The sequence below is a fragment of the Nymphalis io genome, chromosome 8, assembly GCF_905147045.1.
Source record: "Nymphalis io chromosome 8, ilAglIoxx1.1, whole genome shotgun sequence".
Lineage (NCBI taxonomy): Eukaryota > Metazoa > Arthropoda > Insecta > Lepidoptera > Nymphalidae > Nymphalis > Nymphalis io.
Genome location: NC_065895.1, coordinates 8,176,773 through 8,198,550, shown reverse-complemented (window position 1 = coordinate 8,198,550; position 21,778 = coordinate 8,176,773). Strand labels below are relative to the sequence as shown.

General features: G+C 30.4%; 3 protein-coding genes across 5 annotated transcripts in view; 1 reads left to right on the top strand and 2 right to left on the bottom strand.

The window, feature by feature from the left end:
• Positions 1-11,284, bottom strand: part of LOC126769938 (transmembrane protein 132E) — a 73,440-nt gene extending 62,156 nt beyond the window's left edge. For both annotated transcript variants that reach the window (XM_050488954.1, XM_050488955.1), the window contains exon 1: positions 10,849-11,284. In XM_050488954.1, coding sequence (XP_050344911.1) covers positions 10,849-10,879 — 31 coding nt within the window. In that variant the 5' untranslated portion in view covers positions 10,880-11,284. The remainder of the gene's footprint in view (positions 1-10,848) is intronic.
• A 2,250-nt stretch (positions 11,285-13,534) lies between these two features.
• On the bottom strand, positions 13,535-20,066 carry LOC126770028 (rRNA methyltransferase 3, mitochondrial). Of its 2 annotated transcripts, XM_050489150.1 has the most exons (6): positions 19,995-20,066; positions 15,642-15,989; positions 15,056-15,303; positions 14,760-14,915; positions 14,167-14,458; positions 13,535-13,790 (listed from the first exon to the last, which is right to left on the bottom strand). In XM_050489150.1, the coding sequence occupies exons 1-6, from the start codon at positions 20,024-20,026 to the stop codon at positions 13,622-13,624; spliced, it is 1,245 nt and encodes a 414-aa protein (XP_050345107.1). In that variant the 5' UTR covers positions 20,027-20,066; the 3' UTR covers positions 13,535-13,621. The 2 variants fall into 2 exon arrangements, with proteins under 2 accessions (XP_050345107.1, XP_050345106.1); XM_050489149.1 differs by lacking the exon at positions 19,995-20,066 and having other exon boundaries at positions 15,642-16,177.
• LOC126769968 (protein kintoun) lies at positions 16,863-20,512 on the top strand. Its single transcript, XM_050489038.1, has 3 exons — positions 16,863-18,999; positions 19,079-19,199; positions 19,315-20,512. The coding sequence occupies exons 1-3, from the start codon at positions 16,991-16,993 to the stop codon at positions 19,726-19,728; spliced, it is 2,544 nt and encodes an 847-aa protein (XP_050344995.1). The 5' UTR covers positions 16,863-16,990; the 3' UTR covers positions 19,729-20,512.
• The last annotated feature ends 1,266 nt before the right edge of the window (positions 20,513-21,778 follow it).

The window sequence follows — 21,778 nt, the reverse complement described above, 5'->3', positions numbered from 1 at the left end:
ATATATTTGTATAAAAAGACTTGAATGTGTGTAATATATGTAGGTAACATTCGTTTTTTTATCCATCATAACATTTTCGATCCTAATGAAAGATTTTGAATTACAAAATACAGATAAGCTGTTTTAAGTATTCCTGGTACAATTTCGAAATCCGAATAAAAAGCGAAATTGTAAGATTTTAATTTAAAGGCTTATTATTAAAACCATTTCATATAAAAGATATACAAATTAGATAAATTTAATACATATAAGCAAATATAATATAGAAAAGCTATTATAATGCGATTTGCTTTTGCATAAATTCATATAAAAACACAAAGTTTAACAAAATTCAACTTTGCAAGTCATTCAGATTATATCTATATGTATGTGTTTATGTATGTCTATATGTGTTAACTTACGCAATATTCGAATTGGATTAAATAAACTCATTCGTTTTATATATACAGCATTCTTTGAATCAATTTATACGGACTACATGTCGTAAAATCTGGAAAAAATAAAACACACAATCCAGTATATTTGTTATGTGGGGTGAAGTTGGGATAATCCCCCTGCAATGTGGCGCCGGCCGGGGCGACAATGTGAACCAAATACCGACACTGCTGTCTCACAGATCTCGTACTCCGACTCATAGCTCAAACACGATAATCATACTCGCATAGAAGTAAATTTTAATTTAGAAATTTAAAATGGGTAAAAACTCGAATCATGTAGTTATGAATTAAGACTTATTTATATTACAACCTAGAAAATACTTATGAAGATAATTGCTGATCAGAAGTTAAAAAATCTTGACTTTATAGGTTACATAATCATTTTTTACTTGAGAATCTTACCTAATTTACCTTTACCTTTGATATTTTATTAAAAACTAAAGTAGTGTCGCGACGCAATTTTTTACAATACTTTTGAGTAAATATTTCTGTATGCAAATTATAGCGAAGTAGAGACATTATTTAGCTCGACATAGAAATACTTTATCAAAGTGTTGGGAGGAAAAATATTGTAAAGGTAAAGAAAATAAATGGCGAAAGTGCTTCTGTATTGATAAACAATATACACGTTCTTAAACTATCGAACCCTAAATGAGCTTCGTGTTTCATTTGAGATTTGTATCAGGTTGCTACTGAGCTACCCACATTATGGGGCTTCGTGCGCATCGTAGGGTTGTCGAACATTTTTGCCTTTGTTTTTAATTTATATTTTTTTCATTGAGTCAGTTAATAAATGAAACATAAAACAAAATAGATGATACGGTGGATATAATATGTCCATCTTAACCGAAGATCGCGGGTTCAAAGCGCGAATGAGTTTTCATGTGCTTTATTTTGTTTAATTTTGCTCTCAACGATATGTCTTGCATATGTCGAATGAAATGAGTGAACAATGATTTAAATATTTTTTATGGAAGGGGTTTTCGGGTAGCTTAAATTATTTTATAGTAAATAGGGATTACATAATGTTTAACATAGACAAATATAGAACAATTTATCAAGATCCTAAATAAATCTAAAATCTAAGCGCTTATCATTTTTTTAGTTTTTATGAAAAATGGTAACCAAGTTATACCTATAACAATCTAATAAAATAATGCAAATAATGAACAAAAATATTATATAATATAATAAACTAAACTAAGGCATTTAGTTAGATAAAATCTAACAACCCTAACTTCATTACTCAGTAAAGGTTCTGTGAACTATATACAATCATACATATACCAACTATATAATCCAAATACAATCACAATTACCTAGAGAAATGGCATGCGAAGTAATTACAAATGTTATATTTTAAGTTTCTTATAAAAGTAATCCTATAGACTAAAATCATTATATGGTAATAATACGAAATAACGTGAGATATAAAATAGCTTAACCTCAAACATTTAACATGAAACCATTTATAGTCATCTGAAATGCGATCATAAAGGCTTTTTTACCAGCCAGGAACTATAACGACCCAATATAAACGGTGCTTTGATATTGCGGAGGATCAATAGGTCGGGCTCAAAATAAATGGAACAATGGACGAGACGGTATCAGTGCTTAAAATGCTTTCCATGTTCGGACGCGTCCGGCGACCGACGATCCGCCCGGAAGTAACACATGGCTGTATAATCACTTCATATTATCGGACCCCGACTAAATATTTTACTTGTATGAAAAATAAATGCCATTTGAAAAATCATTAATTTCATTTACAGGCGGGAAGTGAGCGTTCGCCTTTAAGACTGTAGATACGATAAGTAGCTAAAATATAATATTTAATAAGGTCTCTCAGGCCGCTAACGACACATTTTAATTTTATATGTGTTTTATTATAAATATAGAATTACATTTATTTATTTAAAAAAAGAACGTTTCTTTATTTATTTTATGAAAAGTAATAATAAGTTTGAAGGGGTGTGTCATAAATAAACTGTATATGGTAAAATGTCATTCAGATAAAACGATAAATCTTTAGCTTTACAAACACACTTACATTGCATAGCAGTTTAATGTTAGGGCACCCCTACGCTTATCGTTACTCAGCAAATTGTAGATCTAATGCATCTCCCCAAAGAAGCCTGAACCCCCGCATGTAGCAATAAATAAGGAATAGTTTAATTGAACAAAACTTTATGTTTTTAGACTCTAACAATAATGGAACGCTAAGTCAAATTAAATTTAAAAGAAAATTAAGCAAATGCAGAATATTAATATAATAGATAAACTTCATACAAAATAATTTAAAGATTGAATTCTAATCTCTAGGTAAATATCAAACTTGACTCATCGACGTATGGTTGAAATTATATCAACCTAATAGGTATTAATTGTTCTAAATTACGGAATTCAATGAGCGTGGGACTGATCATACTAATTAACAATCGGCATGGTTAGTTAGGTAACGGTAACAGAAATTAGAAATATAACCTTTTTTCTTAAAGTTTTATAAATATAAACTGTGATACCAAACAGAACATCAAATAAATATTACAAAAATTAAAATTTAATTTAAGTATTATTAAGATTTTAATAACCTGTTGCAACAGTTTGTTGTAACGTATGAATTTCTGTTGCATAAAAGCAATCCAATCTTCTGAGAACATATGGTACTTCATAAATCTCATGTCACATCGGTAGAGACGCGCCATGTGTCATAAATACGGTGGGTATGTATGTCAAAATATGGGGATTTAGGCGCTGTCTCTCGCGCCAGAGACTGGGCCAGCGACGCCAAGTGAGATAATGAAAAAAAAGATTTATGACCAAGTGTAATCAAATTTTATTACTGTCCATCCCGCCCCTCTCCTAATGTTATAATATTAACCGCATACAACATTTTATCGTTTATTTTTATTATTTTTTTAGTTCACTGTGTCAACTATAAAATAAATTAAATTGACCCGATGCTACATTCCACGCCAAGTCATGGCAGGATTCCATTTTGATCGATAGTACTAAAGTGGGTTTGTTTAAATATCTTAATAATAAAATATACATCAGTAGATGAGAAAGCAAAATGTAGCCAAGTTTCTTTTGCCAAAGGGGTCGTGATCGTAAGTCACATTTCCATAAAGTTTTCAGCACAAAATGTGGTGTTGTAATATCGTGGGCTGGAATACAACCAATTCTAACGCACTGTGGAACAACACCCTCCCCATCCCACGAAGTCTTCGTCCTTCGCCTCTTTGACCCAATTACACGCAACATATTACATTTTTAAGCTCTTGCATATATCTGCTAGCCTATTACATAAAAAATGTTAAGTAAAATTACGTAAGCTTTATATTATAATAATATTATCCATAAAAAAGCCGAGATGGCCCTGTGGTAAGAACGCGTGAATCTTAACCGATGATTGTGGGTTCAAACCCGGGCAAGAACCACTGAATTTTCATGTGCTTAATTTGTGATTATAATTCATCTCGTGCTTTACGGTGAAGGAAAACATCGTGAGGAAACCTGCATGTGTCTAATTTCACTGAAATTCTGCGACATGTGAATTCTACCAACCCGCATTGGAGCAGCGTGGTGGAATAAGCTCCAAACCTTCTCCTCAAAAAAGAGGAGAGGAGGCCTTTAGCCCAGCAGTGGGACATTCACAGGCTGTTACGGTAATATTATCCATGTATTCAAAGGCACAGTGACGAGTTCAATTTACATTGCATTAACATAAAATGTACTTTTAAATGACCATATAAACCAACACTCTTAAGCCAATTAATTGCTTGTTTTAGAAATGACCTTTCAAAATATTTTAATAAAAACAATCTCGAAATAACCCTAGAACATTATGTAAGGACAATAGAGCTTAGGGTGCCGCAAAAAGGGCTTCTGCGCGACGTAAAGTGCAATAGCTTGAATTAGTTATTCAGTTCATTATGAATCCCCTACAGCTACTCTATCATTATCGTTTTACTTTGCGCACGTGCCGACTGTGCAAAGCAGCCCTCGGCCCGTCAAGGTCGATAATTATAATTTACGCAGTCTTTTGTCCTTTCTTATCGACTTCTTTGTTATATAAAAACAATTTTGCCTTCAACTTTATTTAAACGGTTTTTGAGAGAGATATTTGAGTTATTCAAGTCAACTTTTTATTATTATCGTCGTCGGGTTAATTATAGCAGTCTTTTAGGTAGTAAATGTCCGAATGTTGAACAAATACCTATTCTCTGTATGAGAAGAAAAATAAAAGCTTATTCCACCACGCTGCTCAAGTGATAGTTGGTGGATACATAAGTAGTGAAATTTTATACATCCATGTTTCTTTATAACGTTTTCATTCATTACCAGGCACGAGATGAATTATGAACACAAATTAAGCTTAACTTACTTAACTTGAAAACTTACTTGTGTGCTTGCCCGTATTTGTCTTTGGTCCGCAATCTTTGATTAAGACTGACGTAGTATATCTACTAACCTCAATTCATGGTGTATTTTATAAGAGATAAAAGATAATCCGAGCAAGTTATATTCTTTTTATTTCGAATTAAAAACTAATTACTTAAAGGACTCGTAAAAAATTATGGATCTATGAGAATTAATTGTAAGCTTAAACTTTTCACATTTGAATCGTCTCGTAATTGAACAAAGACTAGTGCTCCGAAGTTAAACTCGAGCGTAAAAAGCAATCTTACAACTAGAAACCAATTATAGACTAAGAAATAGTTAGTATTTAAAGATTTTTACCTTTTTTTTCAAATTATACCGCAATTATTATTAATTTTATTTATATAATAATTTTAATTTTATATATATTTTATTTAATGGTAATTTTCCTGCACTTGTATTTTTCCGGAATGACACAGAAACTACTTTCTCATTTTACAAACAGTAAAATGGCGATTGAAAACGATTGTAAGCATATTTGAATTATAGTTTACTGAATAACTACTATTACATTATATTTTACTTTATTTTGTACCACAAAACAGCAATACATTGTTATATAACGGTTTGAATGTAACTCAGCTAGCACAAGTAACTACAGTAACTATAGGGCACGAGGATCATATTATCTTATTTCCCAAGGTTGGTGGCGCATTAGCAATGTAAGGATATATCTTAAAGCATCAATGTTTATAGGCGATGGTGACCACTTACCATACGTAACAGCCTGTGAATGTCCCACTGCTGGGCTAAAGGCCTCCTCTCCTCTTTTTGAGGAGAAGGTTTGAAACTTATTCCACCACGCTGCTCCAATGCGGGTTGGTAGAATTCACATGTGGCAGAATTTCAGTGAAATTAGACACATGCAGGTTTCCTCACGATGTTTTCCTTCACCGTAAAGCACAAGATGAATTATAATCACAAATTAAGCACATGAAAATTCAGTGGTGCTTACCCGGGTTTGAACCCACGATCATCGGTTAAGATTCACGCGTTCTTACCACTGGGCCATCTCGGCTTCACTTACCATGAGATGGTCTAATTGCCCATATGCCTACCTATTCTTTAAAAAATTAACATTTGAATGAAAGACGTAGTCTCAATTTTATATTGATGTTTCATTCGAGATATAACTCGAATATGAGCTGTAGCAAATGCCAATCTAGTCAAAGAGGAAATAGTCACTCCGGCCTTTATTCCGGCGAACGGGACATAACTACAACAGATACACCAAAAATGTTGATTGGAAAACTGTCCGGAAATGTCTCACTACTATGTTCTGTTAAAGAGCAGATATAGGAGTTTATATACCAAGCTGGTCCTGTTCGAGTTTTTAAATAATTCAATTTTAAGCAGCTTAAAATTGAATGAATAGAATAAAATAAGGTTTAAATAGCTCGATTTTGTTAAATTAAGAATGAGAAAATTCTACTAAGTTACAACAGTTACTTTTCATTTGTATTTATTGATTTGAAGCCGCAATTTTCGGTTAAGATCCACATATTCTACCCACTGACAATCTCTTTTGGGTGAATATGTCACCTTGTGCTTTGCGAAATTAGACAGCATAGTAGAATACGCTCCAAATCTTTTTCTTCGCTTTTGCTAAAAAGAAAGAGTAACCTCTTTCCTGACCTTTAAAATGTCGATTCAACGATGCTTGTAAGGGTTTGTTTGGAAATTCTAATTCTGTTTTTTTAGTATGACATCAATCCATAGGACGATATTCCATTCCACAGTATTAAAGATAATAGTTACCTACATTTTATGTAATATTTAATTAAACAAAAAAAAATCTAAATAGAATTTAATCAAAACTTAATCTTTATGCTATTACTCGTTTGATGGAATTGGTTTACAGTCGACGTCAAGGTAACGTACAAATATATGTACATATATATCTTTTTGAAACGCAAAGAATTAAATTCTTGCAAAGCCTCACGATACTTTGAGATAAAATGATGTATATATATGTATGAATGTAGCTACTGTTTTTTTATTATGTATTATAAATATTGTGTAGGTACATGAGAAAAACATTATAATCGCAATAGATTACTATAACTTAAACTATTACATTAATTTAATTGAAAAAACGTTGGTCACAAACCAATTAAAGCTCAAACACTATAAAAAGCTTTTGCAAAATAGATAGGGTGCCGTCAGTAGTGATACTACGAGCCTCTTCAGCAAATGAAGTATTTACGTAAGCGTTTTTTTTGCAGGCTATCAAAGGCAGTTTATTTTGGATTTAAAAGTTACATATACGGTAATATACATAATATACAAAATATATTATAAATAATTTTAAAACAAAAATTAGAAAGCAAAATGTTATTAAATCCAGATAAACTTATGCTTGCGAATAAAATTAACGTGATATATTTTTTCTTTAACAGGGGGTTGTATAATATATACAAGAAATGAGGGAACTTACGTAATATGTAACATAAAGCAGGATTGTTTCGGGCTACCGGGGAGATTTAAATAAGATACATTTGCACCTGGGAAATCTCGTTTGCGTAGAATATTTTTTATCAGTTAATTTATTGAGTTACATTATAGAATTACAACGCATCTTCGTAAAATATATATACGAAAAACATTGCAGGTACGTAAATACCTGTTACTTAATTATGATGACATGGTTTATTAATTATTATTCTTTAAATAGTCAGTCCGAAATTGATAAATTTGGGTTACGTCCATAAATTATGCACATTTACCGATATTCACGAGAAGGGCAATAAATAAATAGGTTATCTTTGAAGATAATGGCATCCAGCCGTCACATCACCCGTGAATGAAAGAGAGCAAGAATGAAGCAGTAAACGTCACTGCCATTTGCGATCAAGACCCTTGATCTGTTTGGGTAATGTACACACATAATAAAAAGGGCCGGAAAACTCACTTCACTTAATTTTAAAAAAAAACCTACTTTTTATTATACTCTGTTAAATGATGAAAATATATATATTTTATAAATGATAACTAATATTTTTTTATTGTTTCCTATTTGGTAGTTTGAGTTTAATAAGCGTATGTTAACTTAGTAATCATTTAATTTAATTAATATTTTAATAAACAAAAATATAAAACACATGGCAAACGATTCTACTATGTAGCACCTATCTGTACACTGCTTAATATGCGCTGGCGCAACTCGACGAGTGTAAACACACACTACGGTAGAGATGAAAGCTGGCGCCCCGACTACTTATCGGTTCCTTCTATACCATTCGGTATGCTTACTGTCAGCACCCCAAAATAGACTAACTGACGAAAATAAAGGAACTCCAATAGATTCAAGGTCGTAAATCGTACGAAGAGAACCATTTCTTAAAATATTTAAGAGTTTATACAGCCACTTTTAAGAAACTCTCTACTTGCAAAGTTTCCCTAAATACATTAAATATTAATTATATTACTGTATTAGTACAAGCAGTTAGAGCAACTGGTATTGAAAGTTAAATTTATTATAATATGTTTTAATTTAGCTCCAAGTCGGTGGAAATTTAATGAGCCCGGTTGTGGGAACATTAGAAATTATCGTTTTTATTAAGCCGTTATCAATCTCGTTATACCTATAAATTACGAAGATAAAACTCGAAACTACGAGTAAAACGAAATCTATGCAAGAATTTAAAATTCATGTTAAGATTCTGCCTACATATAAAAAAAATTAAGAGGCCAGGTGCGTTAAGCATCCGTCTTTTAAGTGTAGAAAAAAGTGGCAGTTGCAACTTGGGATGTATTTTCTCTACACCACGCGGTTACGAGCAATGAATACCTTTTATAGCATATATATTATGTAACATATGCTTATTAATCCCTATCCATAACAGATAGTTTATTACTTCGATTCCATAATAATCTACAAGTACTCTTATCTCTGCCAATTAATAAATATAAATCTTATTTTAAAAAACAAGAGTTAGTATCCGTTTATATCCGTAAGTTTATTGTTTTTCTTCGTCCTTATACTCGTACAATGATTGTCAATGATCATATCAATACATTATTGATAATATTATCATATGATGATGATGAATATTTACTCCCCTTCCATATCACTGCTAAATCGAGCAATAGGAAGTAGATATGGCAATCCTATAAAATCCTCGATGATTGCTCAAGCCATTAAAATTCTGATAGATTATTGCGTTTCAAAGTACTTCTGGTGTTTTACTAAGACGCTGTTTACATATGTACCTATAATTACGTACTTATATACTTCATGTGCTCAAGTTTCATCTTGAACTTAAAGCGATGTCAAAATATAAAAATGATTGATGAGGACCCTAACCAAGACGGAATTTTTTCCTAACTTTTCCAAGAAAAAACTTTGTGACTTATCATTACTATATACATACATACTTATCATCTGTTCGAGACAGAGTTTTTCCAGATAGCTACTAAAGAAATAAGAAAATATATTTTTTATTGAACACTAAGTAGATAGAACTAGAATACAACGGAACTATATAAGCAGGCTCTTACATTACCTGCTTTTTTGAAGCGTCGTTTTACAGAATCTTATAATTTTAAACAAGCAATTGTTGTGCATATTGAATTTGTATATTTAGTATATCTCGAAAACGGCTCTAATGATTTGACTTAAATTTTGTATTAAAATAATGTTTTGATAATTAATTTTAATTATTTAGGTGTATTTCTTGTCGTTCACGAAATCAAATCATAACTGATCATTAGAGTTGAGCGAAGCTCGGTCGTCAAAGTACTAACATACATTAAAGCTACCACCGGTTCAGAATGTAGATTCTACCGAACCGGCAAGAAATAGTACTTACAGTTTTAAGTTTTTAATAATTTTATACGTATATTCATATTATTATACTATTGTATAGATTATTTGGATAATTAATTATAAATCCAATTTAAATTGAAATGATTAAATAAATAATTTTTTATTTGATTAAATTTTATCTTACCATACTTTGAAAATCGTATATAAGTTTAATTCATTCCATTTTATAGCTAGCAAAAGTATACCCAGATTTCATACAATAATCAATATCTTACGGGCTTATGGGAGAATTTTATTCAACATATTAGCATGTTTCTCTCCTAAAAGCTTTAGAAATGCTTACAGCTTCGAGCCATATGGTCAATGCATTATTATTTTTTTGCTTTCGGCCAAACAATCCTCTCTAGTCTACCTGCATTCAGCACCTGTCGTTGAAATTGGAATGAGCTTTTATAAGTTTTATCTTCAATTGTTGAATTTAAGCTGAATTACTTTAACGTTACACTAAATATATTTTAATTATGGTTAAATACTATTAATTTTATTAAATGTGACTTGAAAATGCCACCTCATACTAACAAAAGTAATTCAGTGTTACTTCAAAATGAAATCGAAATACATATACATAACAAAAATCAAAACCAAAATTAAATTTATTCAAGTAGGCTCTTACAAAAACTTTTACAATTACGCGTAATCCTCAATGTTCTTATCGAAGTTGCGTTTTTAATTTCGAAACATTGTGTGGAATAAAAACTTTAATCTGTTAATATGAAATATTTTAATCAACTTACTTTAGTGTCAGTCTAAAATATATAGTTCTTATAAGTGGTTTTATAAATCTTTATTTTATTCTTTAGTATACGGGCCTCACTGATACGGGTCAACTTGTAATAAAAGCTAGTGAAATATTACACATTCCATACAAAGTTTTACGAACATAATTTTCATTTGAAATGAGGTTGTAGAGATTGAGTAGGTATTTTATTTAGAAGCTTCTCAAATTAGGAATAGTATCTCATTCAGCATTTTCGAAGGCATTTTATATATCAGAGACTTTTAAATTTACGTAACTTTTGTTAACATCACAGATTTCTTAATAAAATATAAGATGAGTTTCTAAAAATTATATTTTTAATAAATTTCAATATGTTCATAATACTTAAACGATCTATAGCAATGTGATAAAAATACTCTTACCTGTCAATAACAGCAAAACGAGGCGCCGCATATTGGTATACTTCTTAAAATGAATACGTTTTTAGTTGGAAAAATTACGATAGAGGCAAAGCCATGATCTCGTCAGTTAAACTTGGTGAGGCTAATGTTTACGCGACTCAGCTGACGTCCTCGTATTACGCTCGCTAATCAACCACACACTTGCACACTGCGGGACCCGTACGCTGCAGTGTCAACGGCCACAAGCTTACGAGAAAAACTAGTCACTTGGCGAAAGCTGTCCTCCCTGGGTACGAGCGCGATGCGTAAGCACGTACCGTTGTATTGGAATAATTTATTCATTCATGATACGAGATGTCGACTCCGAAAGCTAACTGACAGATCTCCTCCGTGATGAAAACATTACACATGACTCGAGCGGCTACGAAAGCTTCGTCGCGCGCGATCACAGCGCACGGCGGCTGACTCGCGAGTTGCGTGAGTGGGCCGGCGGCGGGGGTAGAGGGCCGGGGGCCACGCCTGCGCGCCGCGCCCGCACCGCGCCACCTACAGTATTGACCGACGACGCCTCCTTTCCACATCGAACGTCCTTAACTAGGTACTAAGAATTCTCCTTTGAAGATTCCCTTAATTCTTTTGCCTAGTTCTAGATACGCCACGTGTAAAATTGATGAAGCTTATTTAAAATTGAACGCTTTTGTTACCCATAGAAACCCAAACTATAAAAAAATTACGTATTTTTATAATTTCATGGATAAAAATAATCATAAATTAATATAAAAAATAATTACGAGTAACGAATTTTTTTTTTCATTTTTAACTTGTTAATTCCTTTCTAAATACACATGACACCGCCTACATTACGTATTAAATAACAGTTTATTTAAATAGGCTGAAAATAATATTTTTGATTAAAAGCATAACTCTTACATAAGTACACCCTTAGTACATATTACATGCACCATTCAGTCATAACAATAATTGCTAGAATTGGCGCTGGGCTACATAGACTAGTGATCTAGTGCCTTTGGGTGAAATGCGCATTTCATGACGTTATTTGATATTGATGCTCATTCTATGTTAGCTAAGAAATGTTATAACTTATAATTGTAATTATGCTTCCATACTCTTATTTTTAAGCTAAGCACATTATTATTTTTTTCGTCAAAATATTAAAAATAAATTGTTGTTATAATTATTAATTATATAATTTTGTTTTAAAGTTTACAATTATTAAATAAAAAAAAGTAAATTAAAATGTTAGTTTCATTATCACGATGAAAGTTGTATTGCGATCATTAAATTCATATTTTACAATTATTTAAACTAAAAACAAGCTCATAGCTCCATCTAGGCAAAATATTACTTTACAAAGTACCTACATCGCCACAGAAGACAGGATATTCGTAACAAAAATACACTTTTACTAATATAGATGGCACATTCAATTCGTTTAAAATTAAAGATACTTTATTGATAAATAAAAAAAAAAAATTTTAATTTGATATGATAGAAAAAGGTTGTATTTTGTACTTTCATTATATTTCTGCCATTTAAAATTAAACAAGTTGAACAGGCTTCAAAATAATTTTAATATAATATTAATTTAATTTATTAATTACAAACTTTTCTGAAATAAATACGTTTAACAATTTTACACAATGACTCAGACAGTGTTGTAACAACTTTTAACTGCCTCGTTGGTCTAATGGTTAGTGTATATGGCTGCAGAGCATAAAGGGTTTAAATACATAGCTGGACAAATAATTTTCAAAATAACTCCAAATCTCCACGGATCATATCGTATTGCAGTCACACAAGATTATGAGAGCAAGAAAACAGAGTGCATCTTGTTTTATGTTTGGTCAAAGAAATCCCTTTACCGAAATCGATATAAAAGGAGATAATACTGTAAGACTTAAATTTACTATGAAATATCAGGCTTAGCTTTTATAGTAAGTATCTTCAGCTATTACATTAGTATCACCCATTATATATTCTACTGTCAAGCAACAATACTTAGTATTGTTGTGTTTCGGTGAACGGTGAGTCAACCAGTGTAACTGGCACAAGGGACAAAACTTTTCCATAATTAGTGGCACATTGACCATGTCACGGATCACGGATGGTTAATATTTCTTACAATGCCAATGTCTATGGAGACTGCGGTGGAGACCACTTACCATTTGCCAGTTTTCTTTGCTATTAAAAAAAATCTAATAATAATTTTACAAAAGTCAACCCTATTTTTGACCCAATACATGAGAAAGGTAATAAATACGAAAATGTGATATTACAGGCGTTAGTGAATATCATAAAAATATATTTTGCATTTTCCACTTGTAACTGTACCTATGTCTAGAAGCTTTCGAGAACCGGCTTCAATAAGAAAATAACTATAGTATTATTTTTGAATATATATGTAAGAAAAGATATATAAGCTTAAATTTTTTTATACAGAAATGTGTCTATTTAATTTTTTCAACTCTACTTGTATTTCTATAAATATTTATGTATTTTCGTTTTTAAAATTCAGAATGAAATAAAACAAATTTATGAATATTGCTTCTTTTTAAAATCTGTTTAAAATCAAATAGGTACTTATTGAACTAACATTATTTTGTCTATATGTAAACTTCATTGTTTCCAACGAAAATTACATAACATTACTCTTAAAAACAATGTAATGAAATAATAAAAAACCCAAAACAATACATAGGTAAGTTTTATTTTCAGTTTCTATTATGTAAATATAACATATCTATCCATCATGACTTATAATTTACTGTGACACCTAAGTCACAGTATTCTCTATTTGATTCAATTTACGTTTTGACCATGCTTGAATAAATTGTTTCTTGATTTCGAAAGCTATAACAGCTGCTGCCATTCCAGTATTTAAGCTGTCAACCCCTTTCTGCAGCGGTATATTTAACCGAAGTCCATTCTTGTTTGCAGCTAATCTGTAAACATAATAATCTATACATATAAACTAAAATTGTTTTTGATGGATAGTCAAATAACACTAATAAGAACATTGTCCCTAAACCAAACTAACTTTCTTGAATCATAGATGTCACAATAAATCTATATATGTGCAAATCTTTATTAAAATATATATATGGAAAGAAACAAAGACACTCTTACTATGGAAAGAGAATTGGCAATATAGATCAATACCATCAAGCACTGAGTTTGTTAAAGAGTTTTATGATGGGACCATATCTCACTCATATGTTAGGATGGTTAAATGTCATGTCAGATTAGTCACACTGCACTGTCCTCAATTAAATTATAACCAAGTGACAGATGTTGACATATAGAAATAAAGACCATTACCTGTAGCTGTTTTCACTTATTCCTTCAGTTTCTCCTCCTATTATTAGTGTTACATGTTTCAAATTGGCATAATCAATGCCGTAATATGGCAATACCGGTAAATTGTTGCCAATCACATTTTCTAACTCTGTTGTTTCTGGTATATTAGTGTTATTATCAGCTATAAATATTGATGTATCTTGGTCCAATAAATTAGGCAATTCTTCCCAATCAACTGAAGTATGGATTGGTTGTCTGAAATGAGCTCCTGATGCACTTCGTATAACTTTTGGATCCCAAAGATCAACACAGCCTACAATAATAAATAATTTTAATATTAAATACTTGTTAATATTAAATGTTAATTCTAAAAATACTTAAATAAGCATTTTTTAGAATTAACATTTTACAAATCTTGGTATAAACTTTATTTTAAGATATTTCAAAAATCTAATCTCAACATAACTTATATGACAAAAAACTATTTCAAACAGAGCAACTATATTATAATTTTAGGTTCTTAAATAAAATAGATTGTTTTTGTCCACTATCAATGACATTTTTGAATTAACTATAACAATAAAAAAAGAGTTCTAACATATAGAGTAGAATACCTTTTGTAAGCAAAATCTTTTCTGTTCCAACTCCTACAGCAGCCCTCAGAATGGCCCCTAAATTCCCCGGTGTGCGAATATTATCACAAATAAATTGCAGTGGTATGGGATTAGAGTATCTCTTAATATTGTCAACATTAGGAATTTCAAATACACCTTAAACAAATCAAATTAATTAGTCATTCATATTATATTTAAAATTTTTGATACAAAGAATATTTAAGAAAACATTTATTTTTTATTTATTTGCAGTCAATCTTAACTTTTAATTATAAATTTTATTATTTCTACCATACCAAAGATTCCAGGTGATGTCTCTACATCAGACCATAATTCTATTTCTTTATATGGAATTTTATAAAACTGAACTCCAGTTTTAGGCAGGAACGGCCTTAAACTATTTAAATCTTCTATGCGGCTGAATATTACATATTTTAGAATACAATTTGCTTCTAAGCCATCAACAATTAATCTCCAGCCTTCAACTAACATTTGCCCCTCTCTTAATCTTTCCTTTTTAGACTTTAGTTTCACAAGAAGATTACTGAAATATACATTTAAAATGTATTATTAATTATATTAAATATTTTATTATTTTTAAAAGAACTATGTTACTAACTGTATCAATTTTTTTTTGTTGAGTCTTCAATCAGATTATCATTTATCAAATTAAAAAAAAAATGTAAATTTAACTTGTTTAGTATCAAATGTAATGAAAATGGTTGCTATAAAGCTTAAACTGAGAAATCTATGTTCAATCTTGTTTTTATTACACCTTTGCAGTGGCAAAATAATAAAGTGTTATTCTAGTGATTTTAATAGGTTCTATGTAATATTACAATAATAAAAAACTAATTGAAATAAATAAATATTAGAAGTTACCTTATTCTTCCATCATTTTCCTTTAACTTTTCATAAATAATTTCACCTTTATCATCAAATACTTTTTTTTGACTCAAATAGAACTTCTTTTTTTTCAATTCAATATTCTTCTTTTCCTTTAATAGCTTAAAGTTATTTTGACTTGCTACCGGCATGAGTGGATTGTTTGTTTCATTTTTGTTCTTTTTGACACCGCCAGTTTTGGTTTCGTTTGTTTCATTTTTGTTCTGTTTGAAACCATCAGTACCGATATCAATAACTTCCTCTTTTTTTAAGCTCACTTGGGAGGCAGGTTCGAATGGTAATAAAACTTTAGCTGGTTTCCTATGCATCCATCTTCCATATAACCTAGTGGAAGATATTTTTTGTATTTGTGACAGAAAAGATTTAGAAAAACAATAAATATTTCTACTCATTGTTAAGATTGAGTTATACTTTATTTTATAATAAGAATTTTTTGAATAATTATTGATATTGACTTCAATTATTATTCAAATTTATTACAAAACAAAACATTTTCCCAAATAAGAACTAAATTAAAAGTCAAAATTCAAATGACAGCTGCGTTTTAAGAGACAACTACAATTATTTTTAAATATAAAATTATTTTTTACGGATTTTCACTTTATAGTATTTAATATATTATAGCATATAGCTAGAAATATTTTCTGATAACAGACGTTCTTTTCTTACTCTTGGTTATCAATATTACTTATGTTTAAATTGAATATGGAATATAAAATACGAGTTATAATTTAATGGAAAATACTAGAAACAATGTGAATATAAAATTGGCTAAATTATCCAAAACTCCGCTGAACTAATTTATCAAATATTACAATGAATACATAAAAGGCAAAGCAATTTATTTAATTAATAGGTAAAGATACAAACAATGATTATTTATCTCTTTTAAAATAAAAGCCTGCTACTAATATCGAAATCATGATAAAAAATCAACGAAAGTTCTAGATTTTTACATAAATATTGCTATTCGTGTATAAAATAAAATAGGCAAGAATTTTCTTGATGATAATTTGTTTTGTAGTAGTTTGTTTTTCAATTACCATTGGATACATTGCTTGGAAAATGTAAATTGATTGTGGTAATCTAAACAAAACGATACGTTATAATCTGTAATGTAAACATTGACAATTGACAACTGGAAAATAACCAAGAATCGACCAATCAAATTGCGCTACGAAAAAAATCTTTTGAATGACTACGTCCTACTCTTGTACGTCACATGCGAACTCTGTGGCCGTCAGCTGAAAATTATCGTGTTTATGCGTATTTAATGTGTTTATTTATAAATTGCTAGAAAGAGAAAATAGTGCTGGGAAGACAAAATGGCAACGGGAGTAAAACCTCGTGATGAAGAATCATCTCTCACTCGAGCCGACTTAGAGGCGATACAAGATGCAATGAAAAATAAGAAGTTTCGAGATCTACTATCTGAGTACTGCGATGAAGTACGTGACCCGGCGAATCAAGCAATCTATCAAAAAGAAATGACCCAACTAGAAAAGGAACGTGGTTACGACGTAACATTTATTAATCCAAAGGGTGGTTATGTCATTAAAACAAGTGTAGCCGGAGAGAGAAAAGCTTTTATCAATATCTGCAGCAATGAGAATGTGGACAAACCGTCTTGTACCGTACAAGAACGAAATGGCCAAAAAGGAATGAACTGGCAACTTCCTTATACAATAATTCCACCAAGGGAAGATTTTAATCACAAAAGAGAACGCTGTATTATTTACGATGTAGTATTTCACCCAGATACATTGCGCATGGCTGAGGTTAACAAACGATTCCGTGAGTTAGTAAACAACACTGCGTTTGATGGACTACAAAAAACCTATGGTATTCATTTCGATAGTAATAATTGTCGTTTTCCAAAGGCCTGTTATAAAGGCATGACTACACCGGCTGTTATAAGAAAAGAAGATCCAAATTATAAACCACCAACTGATGAAGAAAATCAAGAACTTACACCAGAAGTCTTAGAAAAACTTTACCCACAACATATATACCAAGAAAATAAAGAGCACCTTCAAGAAAATGTCACATACAACATACAACATAGAAAAAAAGCAAAGAATAGTAAAAAAGAATTTACTCATTCATCTGATAAAGGTTATACAGTACCTAAATATGTAATTAAACAGCAACAAAATGTAGATTTTCAAGACTTTACTTACCACAAAGATAGTAAGCAGTATTCTGCAATTCCAAGTAATTTAACTATTGAAATTAATTTACCACTTTTATCATCAACCAAGGACTGTGTATTAGATGTTCGGGAAAAAAATCTAACTCTGATCTCAGAAAAACCTGCAAAGTATAAACTTAACCTTGATCTCCCTTATTCTGTCAATGATGAATGTGGAAATGCGACATTTGATAAATCAAAGCATATGTTAATTGTGTCACTACCAGTGATTAGAAAAAAATTATCGTCTAATAAAATAACTTGTCAGAAGAGTGACAGTGGTGTAGAGAGTGAAGAAAATTCAAACAGTGATGAAGAATCTTCTAGAAAAAATAATCTTGTAGAAGAAATAACATTAACTAGTGAAAATCCAGATTTATCTTCAATTCAGGAAAAAGAAACGTCTCCTATAGTTGATGAAGAATTTTTACTTTCCAATATTGGGTATACATTCCCATCGTATACTTATAATGCACTAGATGATATAGTGGCATTCACCTTTCATGTTAAAAATACAGAAACAGATTCTGTTAAGGTTAAAAATGTTGAAAACAAAGTATATATTAAATTTACTTCTATTGGATCAGGATTCGTACCAATACATTATGCAGCCTTTATTGTGTTTGATCATGATATTAATTTTGAAAATGCAGTAGGTGAAGCTTGGGATAACAATGTTATTTTACAACTTGAAACAGGTGGAAATATTCCTGAAAAATTCCAAATAGGATTACAAGGCGATTTGAAAATGGAATATTTTGATGTGTCTAAACTTAAGAAACCTTTAAAAGAACACATAATACAAAATAATATTAAATCTTCCGAAGAAGTTAGTTCAAGTCCTGTTGTTGAAGTAACTAACTTAGGAAGTGAAACTAACATTGTTGTTTCATCAACATCTCATAATGCTAATAAAGAAGATGAAAATGAAAGAGATATTGTATGGACTGAAAATGGTACCTTTGAAAATGGAGCCAAGAGTATTCTACGCAAACCTATTGCAATGATGAGAAGTTTTTCTGAATCAAGTTGTGGAGATGTTGCATCATCAATGGACTACATTAGCTCTGACTGTATTCCTGAAGAATCAAGCTTGAAAAAAACTGTTAGATTTAGTGACGTCATTGCAAGACAGTTTTACAGGTGAGTTAACAATATTTTTTTTTTCTATGATAATAATATTTTAAACATAATGTATTAATTCCTTGTTTAATTTTTTCAGATACAATTCATCAATTGAAGGCCAAAAAAGAAAAAATCAACGTAAGAAGAGTAAAAAACGTAATTTAGAAAGGCGTAGAAGTGAGAGTGAAGCTGAAGATGACTCTGTAAATGCACATCAGGTATAGTAATTTCCAGCATATTTTTTAAATACAATAATTAATGCTATAAATAGTGGTCTATTGCCTTGTTATTAGTTTTAAGCACATAATAAGACATAAATTTAATATTTTGCAGACTTCTAGATCCAGGCTCAAATCTGCTCTTAAACAAAGACACGATAGTGGAGTAGTGGACACTTCAGATGCAGAAGAATGCAAGTATGTCATGTCTGATTGTGATCTTCAGTATGACAGTAATACAGATGAAAATGCAAATAAGAATGATGAGACTAATATAAACAAAGATTCATCTATTCTGAATATAATTGATAGAAATGGTAACACAAAAGAGAACCAACCTGAAATATGGAAATCGGCACCTATTCCACACAGTACAAAAATGGATAATAATATACAAAATAACCAAACAAAAGTTACGTGTAGTACTATTAAACATAATACCGACCTTTATAATCCCGACAGATTAAATAAAGGAAAATATTTAGAAATAAAATTTAAAAATGATCTTATATTCGATCTCGATATGTGAGTTGCGAGGATTGTATTATTTTGTTCATAACAGGCAATTGAGTGTTTTTAAATAATTATAGTATTTAGATTTTTAAACACTAGTAACCAGTGTTTTAGTTATTTTTAAAGGCATGAGTTTTTTCTTTTCCTTAAAACTTTCCATTTAAATGATGTTCCTTTTTATTGTAGAAGTGGTGTTAATTGATTAGCTAAGTTTATGGCAATAGCCTATATTATTCTGCACATTTGTCAATTATTTAAAAAAAAAAAAATTAAATTGTATACCTTAAATTTGGAATAGTGGTTAGTTCACACATGTTGATTTTAATTAATCGAAGGCAATTGAGTCCGCCTGAACAGACTTAATCAAATTTCATATAAATCGATTATTCAGTCATAAAATGTTGATTGCTTTGGTTCTACATTTTTGTTGTCAATATGTTATAAAATACATAGAAATCATCTAAAATCGAACAGTGTGAATTTGCAATAAGTTTTCAATGTTAATAATTTGGATCTTAATGTTTGGGTTTTTCCATATTATTGCTCATTTTAGACAATATATTTGTATAGTTAAATACATTGAATGGTACAAATTAGATATAGTCACATACAAATTTTAATGTCTGACACAAATTATATTATTAAATTGATGATAAACAATGCACTTTTATACAATAGATATTAGATGACCTACATATTAAAAGATAAAAAATATTTTAGTGTTTGGTACTATTGTGTGTTTTAAAAGAGTATACAAATATAAATCAATTATTGTAACAATGTTTTTCATGAAATTAACCGAAACCAATGTTGGGTATAAGTTTTTATAAGTGTTAATGATTTTCTATTAATATTGTATTAATTAAATACTTTGAGTACTCATATGAGAATTATGTAAAACACTTGCGTTCAATTGTTGTCAGTGCCTTTGTACAATAATTCACAACACTAAACAAAGCAGAGCACAATAACTTATGCTGTTGTCATGAACACATTGCATTTACTTAGTTATGAAATTAATGTTTAGGTAATGATTATGCTTGTTATATATATCAAGTATTAGGATAATATATTGTGATGTTTCGAATATTAATTTAATAGATGTTTAAAAGTAATAACATTATTTTTTTTAATTCACCACCACCTTTAGTTTTAAGACACTGCAACTTTTTTTTAATTTAAATATAAAGTTAAGGCTGTGTATGTAAATACATTTGTGTCGAACTACCAGTTGTTGAACTACCAATTTTAATTTATTGTAGGAGAAGACTAAACATTTTTATAACTCGAAAATACTTGTATGAAATATTTAAAAACCAATGAAAAAGTTTAGTATAGTTATCCTCAGCCTCACTGCTATTAATTTACTACCATTTTTTTAAACAGTATGTGCTTAATATAACTAGCTAATTTTTTATTAAATATGGAAAAATCTTGGTATTTATGTATATTGAATAAAATTTCAAGATTCTCAAGAGGTGAGCAAGTCCTTTACCCAGGAGGTATTTTTACAGCTTTTTTTTTTTTTAATATCCTGGGACATTTCCACACACGGCCATCTGATCCCAAAATAAGCTTGCACAGAGCTTGTACTATGGAAACCAGACAACTGATACTACATATACTATTTTTCTTTTGTAAATACATATTTGTATATATAATTACACCCAAACTCAGGACAAACAGACATGTTCATGCACACAAGTATCTGTCCTGGGTGGGAATCGAACCCACAACCTTCGGCGTGACAGGCAAGCGTCCACCAACCACGCTAACCGGCTCGTCTTTCGTCGTACTTGCTTGTTTACTTTTATTATATTTTTTCATTTGAAATATGTATTACCAAATCTTTTTAATGTATTTACAGAATGTTAAAATTGTGTAGGTCGAAATAATAGTTGCGTGAACTAAGAAAAATAAATATGAGTTTAGGCTACGACTATGTTATATGTTGTACAAGTAGATTGGGTCAATATCTACAATTCTTTTTTTACCGCCTATTTTAAAAATACTATGCTGCCAACTTAAAAACATTAAGGAGACAGTTACCAATAACAGAAAAATAT

Excerpts from the sequence above, each read along its gene's own strand:
- LOC126770028 (XM_050489149.1), bottom strand. The coding sequence starts at position 16,057 with ATGAGTAGAAATATTTATTGTTTTTCTAAATCTTTTCTGTCACAAATA. Across the intron at positions 15,304-15,641 it reads GAAAATGATGGAAGAATAAG|TAATCTTCTTGTGAAACTAA; the intron begins GTAACTTCTAAT and ends TGTATATTTCAG. Across the intron at positions 14,459-14,759 it reads AAAGATTTTGCTTACAAAAG|GCTGTGTTGATCTTTGGGAT; the intron begins GTATTCTACTCT and ends TTATTATTGTAG.
- LOC126769968 (XM_050489038.1), top strand. The coding sequence starts at position 16,991 with ATGGCAACGGGAGTAAAACCTCGTGATGAAGAATCATCTCTCACTCGA. Across the intron at positions 19,000-19,078 it reads ATTGCAAGACAGTTTTACAG|ATACAATTCATCAATTGAAG; the intron begins GTGAGTTAACAA and ends TAATTTTTTCAG. Across the intron at positions 19,200-19,314 it reads ACTCTGTAAATGCACATCAG|ACTTCTAGATCCAGGCTCAA; the intron begins GTATAGTAATTT and ends AATATTTTGCAG.